General features: G+C 48.3%; 1 protein-coding gene across 3 annotated transcripts in view; it reads left to right on the forward strand.

The window, feature by feature from the left end:
- LOC126543023 (retinol dehydrogenase 11-like) overlaps positions 1 to 17542 on the forward strand; it is a 132029-nt gene that overhangs the window by 37178 nt on the left and 77309 nt on the right. For all 3 annotated transcript variants that reach the window (XM_055077581.1, XM_055077582.2, XM_055077579.1), the window contains exons 4-5: positions 7704 to 7796; positions 10018 to 10212. In XM_055077581.1, coding sequence (XP_054933556.1) covers positions 7704 to 7796; positions 10018 to 10212 — 288 coding nt within the window. The remainder of the gene's footprint in view (positions 1 to 7703; positions 7797 to 10017; positions 10213 to 17542) is intronic.

Genomic DNA, 17542 nt, shown 5'->3' on the forward strand with positions numbered 1-17542 from the left:
ATGCGCCACACGATCCTCTAGGTCCGGTATGGCGGAATGCAGGGAAGGAATTTCGCTTGCAGAGGCCTGACTGGGCGAGTGGAGAGAGTGTCTCGCTTGGCAGTGGAGCTCGCCGCCTGAAATCATTGGTTCGCGGCACTGAAATAGTTCTGTCTCGGCTATTAGTGAGTCGATTTGAAATTTTTTTACTGCAGAACGCTTCCTAAAGGACACGTAACAACTTCCAGCGTATAAATGAAATTTTCTATCTAGCTTCGTGAGGGGTCCTTTAAGATACAACATATTGCTATCGCTACATCACCGTGTGAAACTATAAACGTTGGCTGAACTCCACTTCTCATGCTTATACCGCTGCCAATAGGCCACCCGAATAAAAAGAAGACAGAGAGATCCTGGTATCTTTCCACCAGAGCCTTCAATCGAGGGCAGGCGATGAGGCCTGCGCGTAAACTGCATCGCGTAAAGGGTGCTATGGTTCACTTTGTGCGGCCATCAATATAACGGATGCCAAACACCTGAGACACAACGTGCCTGATCATCACGCCCGTCAACATGAAAAGACATGTCCGTCAGGTGTATGCGATGGGATTATGCACCCGTGCAAATCCTACTTTCCTGTGTCCTCCGTTCACGACCTCTACGCCAGGGAGTGGTTTCTCTCCGTATTCCTCTGTGTGAGCTGACCCCATGTGACCTACACTTACCACCTATACGACAGGGGGTGTTTTCTTTCCGTATTCCTCTGTGGGAGCTGACCCCACGTGACCTACGCTCACCACCTCTACGCCAGGGAGTGCTTTCTCTCCGTATGAATTCCTCTGTGGAAGCTGACCCCACGTGACCTACGCTTACCACCTCTACGTCAGGGAGTGGTTTCTCTCCGTATCCCTCTGTGGGAGCTGCCCGATGTGACCTAGCTACGCTCACCATCTCTAAGCCAAGGAGTGGTTTCTCTCCGCATTCCTGTGTGTGGGTAGACCAGTGTGCTGACAAGGCCCTCCAGCAGGAAGCAAAAAACAAGAGGTTGACCGGAAGGTGTAGGGCATAAGAAGGCCAGCGAGACGCCACGAAGTGATCTGCTCTGCCCTTACGCGCAGGAGCACGCATGCTGATCGTTTCTGTACTTTTTGCCTTCGAGCGCACCGCTCACCCATAACGATGTATTAAATTTCTGTTACTTGTTCTTACATCATCTCGTCTTCCCTGCCGGACCCTCTCAACCATGGTTCGAGCTCCAAGCAGACGCTACCCGTCCCCGTAACAACAGGTGGCAGCCTTAACAACAGTAATACGTTTACTGATGAGGTAACACTATACAGTGGCATTTGCGTCAACGTGTAGAGGCTTCTTATTGACGTTCTTCTAATTAGATGGAGACCGGTGTTACGTTTCACCTACGACGCGCGGTATAGCCGGCGCGGATGCAACGGACGCCGGGGCTTCGTTCAAAGCGGCGGACATTTTGGCCCGTTCAGCGCTGCCGCAACGCCTCCCCGCCAAGCGCGTCCAGGCATGTTTCAATGCCACGTGTATTCGTGTGTGCGTGTGTGTGTGTGTGTGTGTGCATGTTGGTGCCCACGCTTGTCAAGGCGCGGCAGCCGGGGAGAGGAGCTCCCCAAGTGTGAAGCGAGGAGGTCTGACCGGCGCCGGCCCGGTGGATGCGTCACCTTCTAGTCTCGACGTGCCCGAGCGCCGCCGTCACGTGGCCTCATCCAGAGACGTTCCTTCTTGCCCGCGACTGCGAGAGTATAAAAGCAGCTGCCCCCGGACGCCAAGAGAGAGGCTCCATTTCTTCTGTCGAGTAACGTGCTCTCCCGTCTCTCCACTTCGGGCGACCTGACCGGCCGCTCTTTTGCGATGCTAGAATAAACAAGTTGTTCTGTTAGCAGTCGACTCATGCTTTTCCAGGACCTTCGGATGCTTCCAGTTGTGCCCCAGGCCGCCAGGCCAACGCTACCCTTGGGGCTTGCGACCCATATGCAACAACTGTCTGTCAGCGGTGAGATCGCGACAACGGAGGCCAGCAGCGAAGATATGCGGTTGACTGTATGCTGAGCAGCACAACGACCATCCGGGAGCAGTGCAACGAGCCCTGTGTGATGACTGGTTGCCTGCAGCGGAACGACTGCGCTGAATTCTTGGCTGCGAGGTTTGGTGAGTGCGGGACTTTCTTCTTCCGAGTTTTGCCAGGCTTTTGTTAGTGTCAGAAACAGAGCTGGTAATTGTGGTTGTCGTCGCTGCCGGGTTAGTTTGCGGCAAGACAATAGTAGGCAGTAGAGAAAGCAGCATTCAGAGCAGCCATGGATTTGAAGTCGTTGCGCAAACCGAAATTGCTGGAGCTTGCAAGAGAGTTGGGTCTGGATGTCTCAGACAAACTCAGAAGACCAGAACTGCTAAGGGCTATTCTTGAGTTAGAAGCTGAGGATGACGAGCTGTCGGAATGCCTTGAGACCATTGAGGAGAGGGAGACGGCAAAAAGACAGGAGCGCGAACTTAAAGAGCAAAAAGAGAAACAGGAGCGCGAACTTAAAGAGCAAAAAGAGAAAGATGAGCGCGAACGTAAAGAAGAGCGCGACCGTCAACACGCTTTGGAAATGAAGCGTCTCGAGGTAGAGATGGAACGTGCTCGTAATGGAAGTCAGGCACACGGTGCAGGAGAACGAGTATCGTTCGAAATGACTGACCTGGTGCGGCCGTTTAAAACAGTTTTATAGTCGGTTACTTGAGAACGTGCGGTACTGGGTCATGGATAGGCCAGACGTTAGTACGGTGGCTAAAGCCGCTGAGCTAGCCGAGGAGTTTGTGACGCGTCGGGCTCGCGGAGCTAAAGACGGTCAAAAGGGTGAATTTGGCTCCAAGTTTGAGAGGCCGAAGTTCACACCCATGAGAGCAAGGGGGAACACACGTAGTGCGGATGCGAGTGAAAGCAGTCCGACCGAACCTAAGGAGACGGCGGCAGCCGAAGCCGAATGCAGAAAGCGGTTCGAGACGAGGCAAGCGCGCGTGTGTTATACGTGCCAGAAGCCGGGTCACTTTTCGGCGCAGTGTCCGGAAACAAAAACAAAAGTCGTGTTTTTGTCATTATGCAGCACTGACGGGAACATGAAGCTTCTCGAGCCTTACATGCGAGACCTCCTCGTGAACGGGAAAGAGTGGCGAGTGCTTCGCAATTCCGCAGCTACGATGGATGTAGTTCACCCCTCTTACGTAGAACCCGATATATGTTCACGGGCGAGTGCGCATGGATCAAGCAAGCCGTGGAAGCTCATAGCGTGTGTCTGCCCGTAGCAAAAGTGCTTATTGAAGGACCTTTCGGAGCGCTTGAGACGGAGGCCGCAGTGTCATCTATGCTGCCCCCCCAGTACCCGTACCTATTTCCGAACAGGTCCGATCACCTCCTGCGCGAAAAAGGGCTTTTGTTTAGTGAGGCTAGCGTTCAGGCCTTAACCAGATCGAAGGTTCGGGAGCTCGCTGCAAAGGCGGTAGTTGCGGGGCCGACGTTGTCGAACAATGAGAAAGGGTCAGAGGCGCAGCAAGCTGATATTCTGAGCACGTCCGAACTGAATACAATTGAGCCTGTAGCGTTGAAGGCACCAGATACTGGAGAGGAAATGCCCGACACGGGAAAGTTAGAAGAGCTATCTGCAGATTTGCTCATCGCGTCTACGTGAGACGGACTTAATAGGTTGCTAAAAGTCAGCAGGGCGGCTTTGATAGCCGAGCAAAAAAAGGATGGCAGCCTAGAAAACATGCGCTGCATTGTCAAGGAAGGTATCGCCAAGAAAAATGCTCGTTTTGTGGAAAGAGGTGGGGTCCTGTACCGGAAGTATCTAGACCGCAGGGGAGTGGAGTTCGATCAGCTGATCGTGCCTCAGTGCTACCGTCAGGATCTGTTGCGCTTGTCGCATGGGGGTTCGTGGTCCGGACACCTAGGAGTTAAGAAAACTAAGGACCGTCTCCTGCAAGAGTACTATTGGCCAGGGTGTTTTCGGGACGCAGACCACTTTGTGAGGACATGTGACACCTGTCAGCGGGTCGGCAAACCAGGGGACAAATCGAGGGCGCCGTTGAAGTTGGTACCCATCATTACGGAGCCTTTTAGACGGCTCGTTATTGATACAGTGGGACCTCTGCCGGTAACAACCACGGGGTACAGACACATTTTGACTGTGATCTGCCCAGCGACAAAGTTCCCTGAAGCAGTGCCGCTTAAAGAACTCAGCTCAGTTGAGATAGTCAATGCACTACTATCGATATTTGCGCGAGTTGGTTTTCCTGCGGAAATCCAATCAGATCAGGGCACAGTGTTTACTAGCGCTTTGACGACAACTTTTCTCGAAAGGTGTGGGGTAAAGCTGTTACACAGCTCAGTGTACCACCCACAGTCGAATTCCGTTGAGAAGCTCCACTCCGTCATGAAGCGCGTGTTGAGAGCATTGTGTTTTGCACAACAAACTGACTGGGAGCTGTGTCTGCCTGGGGTGATGTTTGCATTGAGGACCGCGCCGCATGCGGCTACGGGGTTTTCGCCAGCTGAGCTAGTGTACGGTCGCTCGCTGCGTTCTCCGCTTCGCATGCTTCGAGACGGATCACTGCCCTCTCCAATGGCTGCAGACCATCTCTCCCAAAAATGGCCGCCTCCTGCGCTGGAGCCTCGCTTTGCAACAATATTCCTTTGAGGTGCGTTACAAAAAGGGGAGTCTCAACGGTAACGCCGATGGCTTAAGTCGAAGCCCCTAACGTAGGAATCAGCCTCAAAGTTATTTGTTACTGATGTTTTTCTTCCTGAGGCAGGATTTTTAACATATTGCTTTTGTTTAGTGTTTCAAAGTGATGACGTGCTTTCTAGTGCAATTTTCCAATTTGTGGACGAGTTCTGAGTGCTGCTAGGCTACTGTAAGGAACTAGGCAGTGGTATAAAAGGGGAAAGAGCCTGGCAGGACTTGGTGAGGATTGTTTCGTGCTTGCTGACTGAGCGTTTGAGTTTCGGCGTAGTTCTAACGCTTGCCGGGAACGAGAACAAATATGTCAACTCTCCCGAAGTCACTTTGCAGTGTCCTGTGTGAACCTGAACGAGAGAACGAGGCCTTCTCTGTGCGCTGCGCTCAAGAAACGCCGAAGGACGACCGACTTCGGTTATGAGCATCACCAAGCGACATCCCTCCGGACAGCGGATGCAGTCCCCTGACCATCGGGATCTCCTTCCCCCGGTGGGGCGGTCTGTTACGTTTCGCCTACGACGCGCGGTATAGCCGGCGCGGATGCAACGGACGCCTGGGCTTCGTTCAAAGCGGCGGACATTTTGGCCCGTTCAGCGCTGCCGCAACGCCTCCCCGCCAAGCGCGTCCAGGCATGTTTCAATGCCACGTGTATTCGTGTGTGCGTGTGTGTGTGTGTGCATGTTGGTGCCCACGCTTGTCAAGGCGCGGCAGCCGGGGAGAGGAGCTCCCCAAGTGTGAAGCGAGCAGGTCTGACCGGCGCCGGCCCGGCGGATGCGTCACCTTCTAGTCTCGACGTGCCCGAGCGCCGCCGTCACGTGGCCTCATCCAGAGACGTTCCTACTTGCCCGCGACTGCGAGAGTATAAAAGCAGCTGCCCCCGGACGCCAAGAGAGAGGCTCCGATTTCTTCTGTCGAGTAGCGTGCTCTCCCGTCTCTCCACTTCGGTCGACCTGACCGGCCGCTCTTTTGCGATGCTAGAATAAACAAGTTGTTCTGTTAGCAGTCGACTCATGCTTTTCCAGGACCTTCGGATGCTTCCAGTTGTGCCCCAGGCCGCCAGGCCAACGCTACCCTTGGGGCTTGCGACCCATTTGCAACACCGGCTAGCTAGTCGGCAACCAGAGCAGCGACTCCCATAAATTACAAAAGCGACAAGCAAAAGCCGCTGACAGCGCAGCGTATAAAGTACTTTCATGTCAGGCAGATAAAGCCACCCCAATAACTTGTTTCAGAATGAAAATATTATACTTTGAGCAAGAAAGAAATTCTTTGAGATACTAGCAGGTATATCATTCAAATAAAACAAGTTTGGTTGGAGTTGGGAAATGTCCAAGCAAACATTTTTATGCTTAAGCGTTTGCTGCTACATTATATACGTAGATCTATAATAAGAAATTTGCGAATGTATCGAGGTATCTTAAGATACAAATGAAAAGTATCGTATCGGATGAAATAATTTCCGTATTATCTTGTATCTGTATCGAAAACACTTCTTGCCCGAGTATCTCGTATCGTATCACGATACAATTGGAAAGTATCTTTGCCCATGCCTCAGTGCACTTAGCATTCACCCTATTTTCACTAAATTTGAAGTTAGTGTCTCGTGCAGTTGTTTTATGACCCTGCAAAACATCGTGGATCACGGCAACGTGATATTTTGGAACGCTTTAACAAGTAACTCCCTGTAAAAACTGCACCAAGCCTACACAGATGAGAAACTTATCATTCGTCACTCGCAACGTCCTTCCTACTTGGACAAAACATAAGCACCGTTTCTCGCATAGTTATCCGAGAAAACGGGCGGAAAAGCAACAGCATGATTTGTACAACACATAACATTTAGTTGAGAACGCGTATTCAGCAATTATTTACAAAGCACACAATTAAACTGCAAATTTCAAACTTTCGATACCATACAACCATAAACTGGCCCTCATTTTCTACAAAAAAAAATCATTTCTACGAGTTTTGGGCCCTACAGGCACGCCGAGAAACTTTTGAAGCGTTGGAAGGGTTTCATATAACGCCTGCAAATGGTCCAGAAACTACAGCTCAGTAGGTTTTATTTAACCCTAATTGACACACACACTTCAAACCTACGCATTGACCATATTATTCGCCAAATTTTCTCATCATATAAAGTTTCTGAATATTGTAGTTTTTCAGAGTACTCTGGAAACTGGCATAAAGCGTTTTCGAGCGCTCTTTAGAGCTGCATTAATATATTTGCTATAAAAGCACGGAAGAGATTAATATAACCGCAGTCTTTACAGGTATAAGTAACTACACAAGGTAAAGATAAAAGTAATAATGAAGAAATAAAAGATCAAGGCGAGATAGACAAAATGCTAGACTGCCACGGAAGTATACGACTAGCTCAAGAGCGGATTAATTGTCGCCGTCCCTGTTTTTAAAAGGGGCTGCCAATAAAAATCCTGAGTCATCATAGCGAAAGGCACTAAAAGAGGACCATTCAGAGTTTTATTGGTAATTTAGCAGACATTACTTGACACCTGCGAACTCCCGAACCTCTCTCGACTGCATCGATCAAGTGGTGAATTCGCACAGTGCGCAACGCAGCTCTAAGTGAGTCATTGTCATCAAAGACTTTAAGAAAAATAAGACTTGATATGCTTAGGAGAGGTGCAAAGTTAGAATGAGTAATAGTCGCCCCTTCTCACTCTCTTTGAACATTTTGGTCAGAAAGTACATAACGTTTTCCTTACGATCACAATAATAACAGAAAATCTTGATTGGCAATCATTGAGTTTTGTCGTGAGAAAGGTTGCACGGAAGTTTTTTTATGTTATCCGTGAAAAAATGTACAAAGGTTAAAATTATCTTTGAATATGTTCGCTCTTTTTTATTGCTGTGAGAAATATTATAGCAGGACTGTTGGCCAATATAATTTTCTTATGCCAGCGTATTCTAACACTGTTAGTGCTGTCATGCTATTGTGTCTCTTATTCGTTTGCATTACAGATTCAAAAAAGGTTAAACTCACCGAAGATGGCTTTGAAGAAATCTTCCAGGCAAATTATTTGGCTCCTTTGCTACTCACAGTGCTTCTTCTTGGTAAGCCATATTTTTCTGAAAATCTGCTGGACAATGTGAGTTTGTGGTAGAGGTCACGCACGCAATGTTTATGGAGAAATATGGACTCCATCATTCTTGGTAAAGGTGTTGCGCCTAAGGTCACTCACTGCTCAAAGAAGCACACATAGGTTTACAGTTTAGGCCCAAATGAGTAGCGGCGACACCTGTAGCTGCTCTATAACGTAGCAGTCTGAGAGAATGCCCAGCAAATAAAGGCGATAAAAGATGGCATTTCAATAGTTTATCCAGTGATATTGCAAACATGTGTACTATTCAACTATACAGGGTATTCACTCAATTTGACCCGAACATTAAAAAATATGCGAATGCCACGTAGCTGTAACCGAACCAACGTGATGTTGTCTGCCGTCACTTGGAGATGGTTTTTTGCATTCCGCCTCATTACATAATTAGTATCGATTGATAATCAACTATAACAGCAGATTTGTTGAAGGATGGCGGGCAGATTGTTCTAGAGAAACTGGCCACCCTGTATACGCAATGCCTCACGACTTCGAGCGTACCCGAATCTTGGGAAAACGCTAACATAATCCTAATCCATAAGAAAGGGGACGCCAAAGACTTGAAAAATTACAGACCGATCAGTTTACTGTCCGTTGCCTACAAAGTATTTACTAAGGTAATTGCAAATAGAATCAGGAACACCTTAGACTTCCGTCAACCAAAGGACCAGGCAGGATTCCGTAAAGGCTACTCAACAATAGACTATATTCACACTATCAATCAGGTGATAGAAAAATGTGCGGAATATAACCAACCTTCATATGTAGCTTTCATTGATTACGAGAAAGCGTTTGATTCAGTCGAAACCTCAGCAGTCATGGAGGCATTACGGAATCACGCTGTAGACGAGCCGTATGTAAAAATACTGGAAGATATCTATAGCGGCTCCACAGCCGCCGTAGTCCTCCATAAAGACAGCAACAATATCCCAATAAAGAAAGGCGTCAGGCAGGGAGATACGATCTCTCCAATGCTATTCACAGCGTGTTTACAGGAGGTATTCAGAGACCTGGATTGGGAAGAACTGGGGATAAGAGTTAATGGAGAATACTTTAGTAACTTGCGATTCGCTGATGATATTGCCTTGCTTAGTAACTCAGGGGACCAGCTGCAATGCACGCTCACTGACCTGGAGAGGCAAAGCCGAAGGGTGGGTCTAAAAATTAATCTGCAGAAAACTAAAGTAATGTTTAACAGTCTCGAAAGGGAACAGCAGTTTACAATAGGTAGTGAGGCACTGGAAGTGGTAAGGGAATACATCTACTTAGGACAGGTAGTGACTGCGGATCCGGATCATGAGACGGAAATAATCAGAAGTATACGAATGGGCTGGGGTGCGTTTGGCAGGCATTCTCAGATCATGAACAGCAGGTTGCCATTATCCCTCAGGAGAAAAGTATATAACAGCTGTGTCTTACCAGTACTCACGTACGGGGCAGAAACCCGGAGGCTTACGAAAAGGGTTCTACTTAAATTGAGGACGACGCAACGAGCTATGGAAAGAAGAATGATGGGTGTAACGCTAAGGGATAAGAAAAGAGCAGATTGGGTGAGGCAACAAACGCGGGTAAACGACATCTTAGTTGAAATCAAGAAAAAGAAATGGGCATGGGCCGGACATGCAATGAGGAGGGAAGATAACCGATGGTCATTAAGAGTTACGGAATGGATTCCAAGGGTAGGAAAGCGTAGCAGAGGGCGGCAGAAAGTTAGGTGGGCGGATGAGATTAAGAAGTTTGCAGGGACAACATGGCGACAATTAGTACAGGACCGGGGTAGTTGGAGAAGTATGGGAGAGGCCTTTGCCCTGCAGTGGGCATAACCAGGCTGATGATGATGAATAATCAACTGCTCAATTAATAAAATTAGATTAAAAATGTCAGTGAGAAAATTGTAGAGACGAGAAAAACTCCCCGATATATCCTTCTGTTGCTTAATACGGGCTACATAAAAGCGTTTTTCCGACTGTGCAAGAAGCCCGGGAATGCACGCAAAATTGCAGCGCGCAGTAGTAATGCGGTAGATAACAGGGGAAAAATGAAAAGTCGCACATGCGATGTCAGTAATTTTCTGTTAGAAGAAAAGGGAGTCAAAGAGAACTCGTCGCCTTTGGTAAAAACAATGAAAGTGCGTAAAAAAAGTGGGACGCGACACCCCTGTGCCCCTTGATGCGCAGACTTGCTCAAGAAGAGCTCGCCGAGCCGGGTGATCAACGTCGCCTCCGACTTCCACCGGCTGGGCGAAGTGGGCAACGTGGCGGACAAGGCACGGGGCGTCAACTCGGTCGCCAACCCGACGGCCGTCTACGGGAACGCCAAGCTGGCGCTGTGCATGGTCACCGTCGCGCTGGCCGACAGGCTTCGAGGCACCGGTGAGTGGCTCGGGCTCTGGACACTGTTGCGCACGGTGTGCCCGTGCAACGAACGTCGCGTCGAGAGGGGTCCTTCGACCGAAAGAAACAAATGGCCGCCTGGAGCGTCATCAGTTTATCACAGCCAACAGAGAACGGCGTGTACCACAGAAATGCGCTTGCTCGAGCAGAGATCATTCAGTTTAGCTTACTCTCTATCACTGCCGGAATAACAACTACAAGTGGTCATACCTCTTTATGGCTGCTGAAGACTGCGAATTCTTGCTCGATTAGCTTCTCTCCTAAAAAATAAGCAAGGATAGAACGAGAAAAGAAGGGGGAAAATTCCCTAGGGAGGAGCTTCCCGCTATTGTGCCTCGAGATATCCTGCTGAGTTTGTTTCACTGAAGAAGGCACGCCACTGCGCTATTTCCCTGCTAGGAACGTCACGTGATCCTCTGTTCTGCTGCCGCAAGAGGTCGCGGATTCCACTACCAGCAGCGGCAGCGCCATCCCGACGATGTGCAAATGCTCTTGTAGCGCATTTTGTGTGTCTTTAAAGTGATCAAAATTAATCTGCAGCCCGCTAGTATATACAAGGCGTCTTTCATAATCCACTGTGCAGCTGCGGTACTTGGAACCCCACAACGTTGTTCTTATTTTATTTGTTCCTGTTTTACTTCTTACATGGTCTCGCTAAACACACATGCTTTTTCTTTTTTGTTGGTCTGCTTTCCAAGAATAATGTGATTCTTGCACTGCAAGGAAAGAAAAAGAAAGAACACGCCGAACATAAGCGCAGAATTTCTAAGCAAGACATCGAGCATACTCGAGTGCTCTCCACTAGTAAACAGTACAATGCACATATTGACTATATATTACGTAGAGCGCATCATTTTTCAATGGGTGTGCAGCGTTGCTTAAATTTACGTTCATATTGTATACTGCCCAGGGCCCACGAAGTGCCTCTTGCCTAAGAAACCTTCGATGATTGGCCGCTGTGATTGTTTCATTACTGCGCCGATCGCTGGGGTTATAGATGGCAAGAGCCCAAGCTACAGCTAATAGGACAAAGCCCATTGTAAGATAACTTCTATGTAACTAAGAGCCCTCGGGGTCATGTTTTAGAACGATTTATTTGAGCATTCTTAATGCACTTGCTCATTAGTATGGATCGGCACCAACTCAGCGCCAGCCGTCATGAGAAAAGCTGAGGGGGAACTTGAATCAATACTACGGGCAGTGTTTCTGCTGTGCGAGTCACGTAGTTGTTGGTGGGTCCACACTCACAAAACTTTTGTTCGATCAAGTGTTTCCTTACCAGAGAGAGAGAGAGAGAGAGGCAAAGGAAAGACAGGGAGGTTAACCAGAGATTATCTCCGGTTGGCTACCCTGTACTGGGGGAGGGGCAACGGGATGCAATAGGTGAGGGAGAGAAGAATAAAAAAAGAAAAAAAACTAAACACACACACGCACGTACACACGAACTGTTTCTGTGGGCACTGTCACGCAGCCCGCAAAGGCGTTCCTAGTCTTACGCAGTGTCACCATACAATCCTACGTCACACAGTATACAGTCACAATTTGTCAGAAAGTCCCGTGTCTTTCAAGTATCGCAGCAGCGCCTTCATAGCGGATCGCGCTGATGCTCGCGTAGGCCAGTTTCCAAGGATCTTGTTTTCTGTCATAGGGCGCTTGTCCAGTTTGTCTAGGGTGGCTGAGAGGACTGCTCTTTGTGGGTTAAAACGAGAGCACTGACAAAGAAGATGTTCGATTGTTTCATTGTACCCGCAGAAGTCACAAAGTGGGCTGTTGACCTTTCCGTTAATGAAAGAGTAGGCATTTGAAAATGCTACTTCAAGCCATAGACGGACAAGAAGGCTGTAGTCACGTCATGGAAGCTCGGGCGGAATACGGAGCTGTAAATTAGGGTCCAGGGTATGAAGGCGTGCACTTGTGAAATCGGATGAATTCCATTGGGCTAATGTCAGGTCACGCGCAAGTGCGGAAAGTTTTTTTCTCTGCGTCGGCTCTCGAAAGAGGAATGGCAACGGAGTTGACGCCGTCATGGGCAGATCGGGCAGCTGCGTCTGCTCGATCATTGCCATGTATGCCATAGTGACTAGGCAACCATTGATATATTATATCGTGTCCTTCGTCAACTAGTCGATGGTGGACTTCTCTGATCTCTGCGACGAGCTGCTCATGTGATCCATGGCGAAGTGATGAGAGTACACTCTGTAGGGCTGCCGTGGAATCACAGAGGACTGACCATGCGTGGGGTGGTTCCTCCTGAATGAAATGAAGAGCCGCACGCAGGGCTACCAGTTCAGCAGCTGTCGTTGATGATACATGTGACGTTTTTAGCTGTATTTTGACGGATATTTTTGGTACCACCACAGCGGCAGCTGCACTTGCAGATGTGACTGAACCATCGATGTAAACGTGTACGCGGCCACTGTGCACCTCATGTAAAAGTTCTAATGTGGCCTGCTTAAGGGCAAACGATGGCATGTTGGCTTTCTTCATTATTCCTGGGATGGTGAGGCGTATTTCAGGTTTGTGCAGGCACCATAAAGGTGAGGATAGTCTTGCTGCAGGCATGTAGTTCGATGGCAATGAGGTACGATTGGCAACAATTATAGGACTGAAAATTGCGTGCGGCCTTTCTGCGGGTAGAGCGGCAAGATGGTGAGAAGGTAGTCGGGCAACGTGCCAATAGCAGCCAATCTAATGCACTACCTTGAATCAATTAACTCCTTCTATTAATGCCAGCATGGTTTTAGAAAACTATTATCCTGCGAAACAAAGCTCTCTGAATTCACCGATGAAATCTTACAACACATGAACGACCGCATCCCCCACAATCACCTACTTGCCACATTATCTACTCTTGGAATCCAACCATCACTGATTACTTAGATCGAACATTCTTTAAAAGGACGCGTAGAATACACATCTGCTAACTCTCATGACTCATACCTTTCTGCTGTTACATCCGGGGTCCCCCAGGGAGCAAGCTTATCCCCCCTGTTATTTTTAATCTATATCAATGTCCTGCCATCTAACACAAAAACTAGATTCGTCTTTTTGCTGATGACTGCGTCATCTACAACGCCATCCATAACCCTGCTGATTCCCTTGACCTACAAAAAGACATAGACACTATCGTTTCATGGTGTGAAAAATGGTTCATGCCTCTTAACCTTAATAAGTGCCCATGTCTGTCCTTTTCCCGCAAGCGCAGCATCACAAATTACGCGTACCACATAAGCTCAACTACAATACCACGAACAGACTGCTATAAGTATCTAGGTGTTCACTTGACATCGTCATTATCACGGGTTACTCACATTGAAACAATTGCGCAGACGCCTCGCGCTCACTTGGTGTTTTGCGTCGCAATCTGAAATCTGCATCGCCCGCTGATAAAAACTTGCATATCAGACATACGTTCGGCTGAAACTGGAGTACGCATCATCTACCTGGCACCCCTCGCAAGCATATCTCACCTACGAATTAGAAGCCATTCAGAATCGTGCTGCACGCTTTATCATGCCTAACTAGTCAAGTAAAACCAGAATAACTGAACTAAAACGCACACTCGATCTTCCCAGTCTCCAATTACGTCGTATCATCTCGCGTCTCTGCATGCTTCACTCTTTCTACTATCACCCAATAGCCAGTCACCCTCGACAACAACCCCCGCCTAGAATCTCTCCCCGCCTCAACCACAGCTGTCCAATCGCTCACATTCAATCGCGTCTTCGATGAAGGATTCTTTTTTTCCAAATGCAATAGCGCTGTGGAACACTCTTCCCGACTGTATTCTCTCTTCCGCCGACCACAAGACTTTCCTTGAGGAACTAACAATCCACCGCACCTAGAATGGTTTGTTGAAAATGCATTTGCTACGTCACCCCTTTTAAGTAATTAATTGATAGTGATTCGTTCTCATGCATAGTATGTATTTAGTAGTATTTATGCAGTATAGATTTCTTGTATTTTATAGTTTTTTAGTGATTTTAATGATAATACCGCTTGCTCGGTTCCCTCCTGAGCGCTGTTTCGTTTTCTACTCTTCGTCTATCTTTTCTTCCTCTTTTTCCTTCTTTGCGTGATAAAGAGTTCCTCACACTTTGTTTGCCCCCGCCTTATGTAATGCCTCCGGGCCTTTAAGGCTGAAATAAATGAAATGAATATGCGCCCTGAAAGCGTCGATTGCCAAGCACGTTGACATTGCGTGATCTCGAGCTATGACAATCGTTGCCGCTGTAGACGCACACCTCGGAAGTCCGAGACACGTTCTTAGGGCTTGAGCTTGTAGTCCCTGGAGTACACGTAGGTTTGTTTGGAGGTGTTACCAAGCACAGGAAGGCTGTATCTTGTATAACCGAGGAACGAGGCGTTATAACGCTGCAGGATTGGCCGCACCGATGTGCCCCATGACTTCCCGCCGATAAATTTGAGGAAATGTATTATTGTCATTAACCTCTTCTTTAGGTATGAAACGTGCGGGCTAGATGATAGGTCGCGGTCAATAGTTACCCCTAAAAAGCGGTGTTTCCGTGCATTTGCAACTGCTTACCCATTGACATCTACAGTGTAACGCTTCATTGCCTTCCGAGTGAATGTAACGAGGCAGCATTTCTCTGAAGACAGCTCTAAGTTCTGTTTTCGCAAGTACAGTGATGTTAACGTAGCTGCCTTTTGTAGCCGTGCTCGAACCTGCAGTCATGTTACAGCAGATGTCCAAATGCAGATGTCGTCGGCATATATTGATACTTGAACTGTATTTGGCAAGCATCTGACTAGGCCAACGAGAACTAGGTCGCATAGCGTCGGGCTCAACACTCCGCCTTGCGGTACTCCGGGGAACGTTTGGGGTTGAGTCGTGGCGCCATCCTCGTTCATCACGAAGAAATGCCTGTCGGTCAAATAACTGCACAGCCACTGAAAAGTGCGGCCATCAATTCCGGCTTCTATCAGAGCATCTATAATGACATAATGTGCTATATTATCATAGGCGCCTTTTATGTCTAGGAATAATGCCGCAGTGAGTCGTTTCAGACGTTTTTGATACTGAACAAACGCAGCCAAATCGATGAGATTATCTATGGATGAGCGCCCACGCTGGAAGCCAGCCATAGCATCTGGGTACACGTTGTAATTTTCCAGGTACCATTCCAGGCGCGTCAAAATCATTGTTTCCATTATTTTCCCTGTGCAACTGGCCAGAGCGATGGGGCGGTACGATGACAAGTTTAACGGTGATTTACCAGGTTTAAGAAGTGGAACCGAGCGGTTGCATTTCCATTCACGTGGAACCAAATCGTTGCGCCAAGACTCGTTGTAATGGTTTAGCAGAATGAGTCGTGCTTTCTGCCCAAGATTGGCGAGCGCCGCATAGGTAACGCCGTCCGGCCCAGGTGACGAAGAGCGCCTGCAAGTCGCCAGTGCCGCTTCAAGGTCCTCCACCGAAAACATTACATCCATGCCGGAATCCCGTGGCACAGGAGTGGCCCATGGTGTAATGCTCGTTGGAGCTGCAAGCTAGCAAGTCTTGAGCAAAATTGTTCAGCAATGTCAATTTCGCTGCGCCCTTGGTACAAAGCGAGGGATTTGAAAGGAACACGATGTTGCGGTGATACGCGAAGTCCACGCACGGTCCTCCATATCTGAGATAATCGCTGACGTGGATCCAACGACTCACAGAAACGTTTCCATCTTTGAGATTGTAGTGCATCGATGCGACGTTGAATCTTCTTTTGCATCCGCCTTGCCTCTCGGAGATCATGGATGGATTTAGTTCTCCTGTATCTCCTTTCAGCCCGTCGGCGAATTGCTCTTAGTCGCTGCAGTTCTGCTTCAAATTCTTCATATTTCGGGAAAGGCTGAAAACTACGCGTAGCCTCTTGCATGGCTTTTTGAATTTCGTGTTCCAGACTTGAATGGCTCCCTTGCTGACTCCCCCCATGTGCGACCGAAACGCCGACCAGTCGATTCGCCGGAGGGTCGTGGAGGAGCATTTAGATAGTCCCTTGATCTTCAGGTACGTCGGAATATGGTCGCTTCCATGTGATTCGTGTCTGGAAACCATTGCACGTTTCTTTCAAAACGCCGAGAAACCAGAGTCAAGTCTAGGCAGCTGCTGTACGTAAGCCCACGTAAATATGCCGGACTACCATCGTTGAGGCAGTAAAGGTCGTGCTGTGTGGCAAAGGATGCTAGTCTCCTTCCCCTGAAGTCCATATTCAACCTCCCCCAAAGCGGATGGTGAGCATTAAAATGTCCTGTGAGAATCGTAGGGCCGGTGTCGCTGATAGCACGTCGTGCAGTCGGTTAGAGTGGAAGCCACTTGAAGGACGAGTGTGAACGTAAGCTTATTCGTTTTCACAATTAAACAAGCGTACTGGTTGTCGTCGTGAGGCGAGACTGGGTGCAACACGTAATTCAGATCACATCTAATATATACAATTACCTTGCTCACATCAGCACAGCTAGAGGACATGGATGCCTCATAGTCAATAACGTGTATAACATTCTGCACGTTCGGTTCGCAAATTCGAGGATGGGAAAACGGTTATCGAAGACAAAATGTATAAAAGCTGAAATTCTCGATTTGAGTCTACGGGCATTCCACTGCGGTAGAGATGCTTTCTTGACTTCCTTGTGGAAGGGCAGCGAGGGGCGGGCCATGGTGCTATGCGATGCTTTCAAGTACTGGAGTCAGCACGTCCAATACTTGCAGTGCGCTACGAGCAGCCGGAGTGTCCATATTTGTCAGTAGTAGACGCATGACATTCGTGAGCGATTTGAGCATAGCAATCACTTGTGAGTCCTTGTCTCGCATTTGGTCAACTGTAGTGACATTTGACTTTAAGCGGCGAGTCATTTGCTGAGGTTCTGGCGCGTGGTATGTCTTCGGCAGTGCTGACCACACCTCACTTGATGAAGCATGAATAGCATGGCCACTTCTTTCGTTGACATTCCTGCTCTTACTGGAGACAGATGGAACAGGAGGCGACGTTGCCGGATGAGGCATTTCCCTTGAACCGGAAGAGGATCTCGTAGACTTTCGTTTCCGGAAGCGATGTCGCCTTATTGCATCAGAAGCATCTCTGTGTGACGATCCGTCTCTGGCCATTTTCTCAAGATTTTCTGCTCTTTCTTTAGGCGTGGATAGTCTTTCGAGGATGCAGCGTCCAAGCCTTGACAATTTGGGCATTTGAGCTCTGTTGCACGGCAAGTGTCAGTGTCGTGTCGTTCGGAACATCGCGGGCATATCGTTGTATTTCGGCAGACAGCACTCACATGTCCAATTCTTTGACACCTTCTGCACTGAAGTGGT

This window comes from Dermacentor andersoni, chromosome 2, assembly GCF_023375885.2.
Source record: "Dermacentor andersoni chromosome 2, qqDerAnde1_hic_scaffold, whole genome shotgun sequence".
Lineage (NCBI taxonomy): Eukaryota > Metazoa > Arthropoda > Arachnida > Ixodida > Ixodidae > Dermacentor > Dermacentor andersoni.